The 6,387-nt window shown below is 35.1% G+C and overlaps 1 protein-coding gene and 1 pseudogene across 1 annotated transcript; both read left to right on the top strand.

Moving 5' to 3' along the window:
- Positions 1-1,394: 1,394 nt before the first annotated feature.
- LOC129288400 (carboxylesterase 1-like) lies at positions 1,395-2,369 on the top strand. The gene has a single exon (XM_054924982.1). It carries the CDS (start codon positions 1,395-1,397, stop codon positions 2,367-2,369), a length of 975 nt encoding a protein of 324 aa, XP_054780957.1.
- A 2,332-nt stretch (positions 2,370-4,701) lies between these two features.
- LOC129303019 (carboxylesterase 1-like) lies at positions 4,702-5,860 on the top strand (annotated as a pseudogene).
- Positions 5,861-6,387: the final 527 nt, after the last annotated feature.

The raw sequence follows: 6,387 nt of genomic DNA, 5'->3' as shown, positions 1-6,387 counted from the left end.
CTTGGGCTCCCTTACCATAGTTCGCTTTGATGTAAAAGATATGCAAGAATTGGTAGAATAAGTATTTTTTATTATTATTGAAATATGAAAAGGTTAGAAGTCTCAATTGAAGAAAAAATAACTGATAAATCTAAAAGTTATAAGTGCAGAATGTGAGTCTTTGTTGAGTATTGATTGCCCTTCTTCTGTGTTTTCGTATTTTATTTATAATGTTAGAGTGATGGAAACCTCTCCTTTAAGACCTAGAATGTTCTACTGAAGAAATAGAAATCTCATGAAACTTATGGCACGGTCTTTCTCAGCGTCTTCCATTTTTAGCAACCAGCCCATCTCACTGTGATACTTGGGCACCATGATACTGTTCCCATGGATTTTGAAATTACTTGGAATCATGTCTTTATGTACCAACAGTCCAATGTTTGCAACTGTTGGGATTTTAGCATGTTTATCCTATCGTGGCTTTCTACTGAGCTTCGGGGCTAGCCCCTTTGTTCAAATTGGGATTGACTTGTCAGTCATTCGGCCCAAATAGCTTTATAACTTACCCAATGCTTTAGCAAGCAATGGTTTATATTTTATCCCAAACAGGTATTAAAAGAACTATGCAAGAACACCAAATAACTATCCCCATTATATTCAAAAGCCTTTGAAATTAAAATGTAGGATAAAGCTAAGGTGCCTTACCAAGTAACTGAAAGAATCTTCAATTAGAATCTTTACCCCTAAAGAATGCTCCCATATGATGATTCTTGGATCTAAAAAGATCTTGGATGTAAAAAAAATATATATATATATATATATTTAAGCAAATAGTGTGAAAATGTAAAGAAATAAGATCAAGAATGAAAAGTTACGGCGGCTCAAGGGAGAAGGCTTTTCTTTTAGAGTTTGATAGTAGAATTGAGATGGAAACCTATCTTATGTCAATTGAGATAAGAGGGAGAATAGAGAAGGGAAGAGAGAAAGGAGAACAAGAGAAAAGAGAGAATTGGGAGAGAGAGACTCGTGTATGAGGAAAAAATTATCAAATTTTATTTGTTAAAAGGCGTACAAAGTAACTCAGTTAAGAAATTATATAGACTTTTTCCTAAATCCAGAAATAAATATGAGAATATTTAAAAAATCCTAAATATAAATACTCTAAATCATACTATTAATTAATTGACAAAATCCTAAAAGATAACTATAATTGAATATAAAATTATAATAACTAAAATAAAATATGGATAAACCCTAAAATGAATATTCAAAATCTGATCTTCAAAGGTTTTTTCTCCTTTTAATTCCATCGATCAAGTTTCAGCCATAAAAGCCGTTCTTCTTCATCTTCATCTTCATATTCATCTTAATAAAAATAAGCCCAAACTTGTATATACTCTATGATTAGTATTACGATGTCAGCATCTGAATCTCTTGATCCTTATCAGTTCCTCCAAATCGTCCTTAATCCAGATGGAACTCTCACTCGCCTCATTGATGTTCCACGAACATCTCCCACACCTGATCTCAAACTTCCTGTCTCTGTTCTCACCGAAGATCTAACCATTAACCAATCACACGCCACCTGGGTCCGATTATTCCTCCCCTGCAAAGCACTGAATCATCATCCCTCTAACAAGCTCCCTCTCATCGTTTTCTTCCACGGAAGTGGCTTCGTCATTCTCAGCGCCGCTTCGACCATTTTCCACTACTTCTGTTCCACCATGGCCAACGACATCGAAGCAGTGGTGGCATCCGTGGAGTACCGCCTTGCCCCAGAACACCGGTTGCCAGCGGCGTATGACGATGCCGTGGAGGCGCTCCACTGGATCAAAATCAGCCCTGATGATTGGCTAAGAGACTTCGTTGACTATTCCAATTGCTACGTGATGGGGAATAGTGCAGGTGGTGCAATCGCCTACAGTGGAGGCCTGCGTATAACCAATGAAGCTAAGGATCTTGAACCGATGAAGATAAAAGGGATGATGCTGCGTCAACCATTTTTCGGTGGGATTCAGAGGACGGAGTCAGAAGTGAGGAGAAGAATCCTGTTTTTTCTGGTGTGTGTGAGCGACTTGATGTGGGATCTGGCGTTGCCAGTGGATGTGAACCGTGATCACGAGTGCTGTAATCCAACGGTGGGGAATTGGCTGGAGAAGATGGGGAAGATAAGAGAGGTGGGATGGAAGGTGATGGTGAGTGTGAATGGAGGGGAACCACTGGTTGACAGAGAAAGAGAGTTGGCGAGATTAATGGAGGAGAAGGGAGTGAAGGTGGTGATTGATTTTGAAGATGGTGTTCATGGGGTTGAGCTCATTGATGCTGCCGAAGGTTCGAGACTCGTTGGGGCCTTCAAGCAATTTATCTCATCATCATCATCAGTGGCTTAAGAAAATGTGGTTGATCAGAACAGATATTTATTATCTTTACGTTACATAATAAAGTATCATCATATAGATGTAATAACTAGGCTATTTAGTATTCTATTTTGGTTTAGGGATGCAGCAAAAGTATTAGAGAGAAATAGATATGGTCAAAATAAAAAAAAAAGTTAGCGTTCTTGTTATAATTCGGTGTTCTTTAGAATTACATTACATCTTTTCAGAGTTAAAGCCAGATCATTCAAGAAACATCTTCTAACGTACTCCCATACTATAAAAATGATTTCTCTTTGTTTCAAATTTGAGGAGTTTAAATAAATTGTGGTTGAACTTTAAGATCCAAATTAAAATTACATTCTTTGTAATCGTATAATTACATAATTAAGCCCAATATAATTTTAAGGGTCTTGAACTCCATATATAGTGCATGGACAAGGACAAGGAAGACACCGAAATTGAGAGAAAGACCTAGTTCTCCATAATAATCTCCACTAGTGTGATAACTCTCATTTCCTATATCACACTTTAATTTGTCCTTGATAAAATTTGCCACCTAAACAAAGCAAAGATCTGGAAAAATCAATATAATGGCCCAATAAATGAAGCAGGATATATATATATATATATATATACCTGAAATATTGCCTGGTATTGGCTTCGGATGGGGTTTTATGGATCCCTGATCACAGAGAGGCTCACCAACATTTGCGTCGTTATCATGTTCTTCTTCCTCTTGAACCTCTATGTGTATATCTAATGCACTATTTAGAAGTGAAAATATGTGAGACACCTTAGAGGTAGCCCATACATGAGTTATGATATACAAAATATTCTACAAGGAGCTGTTGGTATCCTTAACTCAAGTATGGTACAATTTTATCTATCAATAGCCCTAAAAAATGGTACAGAACTCCCGATTTTGTAATGAAAGTCAAACGTCCATTAAGTGAGGGTTGTGGATCCCACGTGATTGCCATGTGTAAATGAGTTAGGGGCAAAAATAATCCATCATGTACTACACTAGTAAACGTTAATTGTGAACGTTTAAAAACAAATTTTATTTGACACAAAGTGTAAATGAGAAAATACATGTGTTTAAATTTGCCTTAACTAACACAAACTCTGAGCAAAATATTTTATTTTGTCACATTTTACGATTGAGATAGGGAAGGGAGTTTGAACTAACTTTAAGAGAAGAAAGTTAAGAGTTGGTACAAAGAGCTTCTACATGGGTTTTGAATCAAAATATATATGTTTATATGTGGCTCTGATGTGTCACAAAATAAATTGTCATGCCGAAGGTTAATTTTAGTTAATTAGGACAAAATTGAAAAAAAAAAAAAACATGTATTTCTATGTATGCATGTGCGCAGATTATGACAAAAAAAAAAATTCAATGTTTTGAACATTTATGGGCAATATTTGCTAACAAGTACATTTGCTATGAATTAGGGATTTTTGCACCGTTTTTTTTTTTTTGGATTAATGGGCAAAATTGCGCCATAGTGTACCACTTCATGGATAGCATGGGGATCCACTATCCTTACTTAGTGGACGCCGCGTCTCTTTCACAGATTAGGAATTACACTATTTTTTCAGAGTTAATAGGTGGAATTACACCATAATTGAGTAAAGAATGCTAGTAGTTGCTCATAAAATACTTTATAGGTATTTTTGCATTTTAACCTTATGTAATTTTCCTATTATTAGAGTTTTCCCCTTGCAAAATATAAGTCACTTTTCTAAATCATATGAATCAATAATATTCCTTATTTTTATCAGGAATAATTCAGTTTACTTTGAAGAAGTTAATTAGAAATATATCAGAAAAATAATTTTGCTACATTAAAAATTTAATTAAGAAAAAATATCAGTCAAAAATTACTTATTGTCAAAATTAAAATAAATATTTATTGATTTAGATTCGTTTTTTATTAACAAGTATTCATTTAGATTTTAATAATAATTTATTTTAAATTAATAAAAGTTCATTCAGACCTTTTTTCATTCGAATTTTGATAATAATTAATTCTTAATTGATATAAATTTTTTTTAACGCCACTTCATTGTTATTTTCCCTTTAATTAATTAGTTAAACTACTTTCAACCAATTTCCTAAATATTTATCATCACGTGCATATATTACTAATGAACTTATATTTGAAACTGGGGAGAGAGCGAGGGGTCAAATATTGTGGCAGCCCCATAACCATAAGTCATGTAGAAATGATTTAAAAATGAAAAATTATTGGAATCAAGTCCACGTTAACTTGGTGCCGAAGTAATTGTATTGAAATTAGAGCATCATGCTGCAGCCGTAGGCACAGCTCATCATCTTCGTCCTCCAAACAGTAGTTACATACTCTCTCTCTCCCTCCCTCTGTCTCTCTCTCTCTATTACCATGTCAGCATCTGAATCCCTTTATCCTTGCCAGTTCCTCCAAGTCGCTCTGAATCCAGATGGTACTCTCACTCGCTTCTTTCATGATACACTAATATCTCCCACATCCGATCCCAACCTTCCTATCTCTGTTATCTCCAAAGACATCACCATTAACCAATCAAACAACACCTGGGCCCGACTATTCCTACCCCACAAAGAACTGGATAATCATCCGTCCAATAAGCCCCCTCTCATTGTTTACTTTCATGGAGGTGGTTTCATCTATTTCAGTCCTGCTTCTGCTGCTTTCTATGACTTTTGTTCCAAGATAGCTAGCCACGTGGAAGCTGTACTGGCATCCATGGAGTACTACCTGGCCCCGGGGCACCGGTTGCCGGCGGCCTACGACGATGCGGTGGAAGCGCTTCACTGTATCAAAACCAGCCCTGGTGAATGGTTAAAAAGGTTCGTTGACTATTCCAATTGCTACGTAATGGGGAACAGCTCAGGGGGTTCAATCGCCTACCTTGCAGGACTAACTGTAGCTGAGGAAGCGAATGATCCGGAGCCACTGAAGATCCAAGGGTTGATATTGCGTCAACCCTTCTTCGGTGGGACCCACAGGACAGACTTACAGTGGGAGTGGGGAGGAGCCACTGGTTTACATAGGAAGAGAGATGGCGAGATTAATGGAGGAGAAGGGAGTGAAGGTGGTGGCAAAATTTGAAGAAGGTAGTGGTCATGGGGTTGAGTTCGCTGATGCTTTCAGAGGATCGAGACTCGAGGTTGTCAAACATTTTATTTCATTCCCATCAGAGTCTTAAGCAAGCTTGGTTGTATCATTGCTCTTTATAATAGCCAGCATCATCTCATGAAGCTGTTCCAGTGTCTTGGCAGAAAGTTTTAGAGTAATAAAAAATGTGATTGTCATCTTTGTAATAATGCTCTAGTATTCTTTGAGGCCGGTGGTTTCGCCAATGTTTTCTTTTTTTTCTTTTTTTTTTTTTTTTGGGGAGCCCAAAGTGGTTTCGCCAGTTATAAAAGAGAGAATTACAATATAAGGGTATTTTGTAATTTTCCATCCCACAGAGAAAAAACTTTGTTATTTAGATCGGTTTGATTTCTGTTTTAAAAATTATTTTTTCTTTTTTTCAAAATAAAGAACTTTAAATAAGTTATTTGAATTTAAATAATATTTCAAATTTTTTTTAAACAATTGAAATATTTTAAAATTATTATTATTTATTTAAAATATACTTCCTCCATTCAAAAATGTAAGATATTTTTTTAGGAGTTAGATATTCAAAAATATAAGGCATTGTTAGTCTTTTGTGGTGTAATCATTGCCTTTTTTAAAAAAATGCTCCTATTGATAATAATTTTATTTTATTATAGGGTATTTAATATGGATAAATATGAAAAGACAGGATTATTTAGAAAGTAAGTAACTACTTTATTGAAGGGTGAGATTCAATTAAAAATGCTTTATATTTTTTAACGGAAAGAGTACTATTATAAACTATCTTTAATTATGATAAACTATTATTATAGGTCAGCATTATTAACCACCCACAATCATTACTACCACCAATTTTTCAATTCTAAAATTGTCTTCAGATTAACATAACCAAATAATATTTTAAA

Source organism: Prosopis cineraria, unplaced genomic scaffold (assembly GCF_029017545.1).
Source record: "Prosopis cineraria cultivar Desert tree isolate PC_DT_omini unplaced genomic scaffold, ASM2901754v1 PC1, whole genome shotgun sequence".
Classification (NCBI taxonomy): Eukaryota; Viridiplantae; Streptophyta; class Magnoliopsida; order Fabales; family Fabaceae; genus Prosopis; species Prosopis cineraria.
Note: the sequence above shows the minus strand (reverse complement) of the source record. Positions and strands in the feature narration are given on the sequence as shown.

Coding starts and splice junctions, on each gene's coding strand:
- LOC129288400 (XM_054924982.1), top strand. CDS start 1,395: ATGTCAGCATCTGAATCTCTTGATCCTTATCAGTTCCTCCAAATCGTC.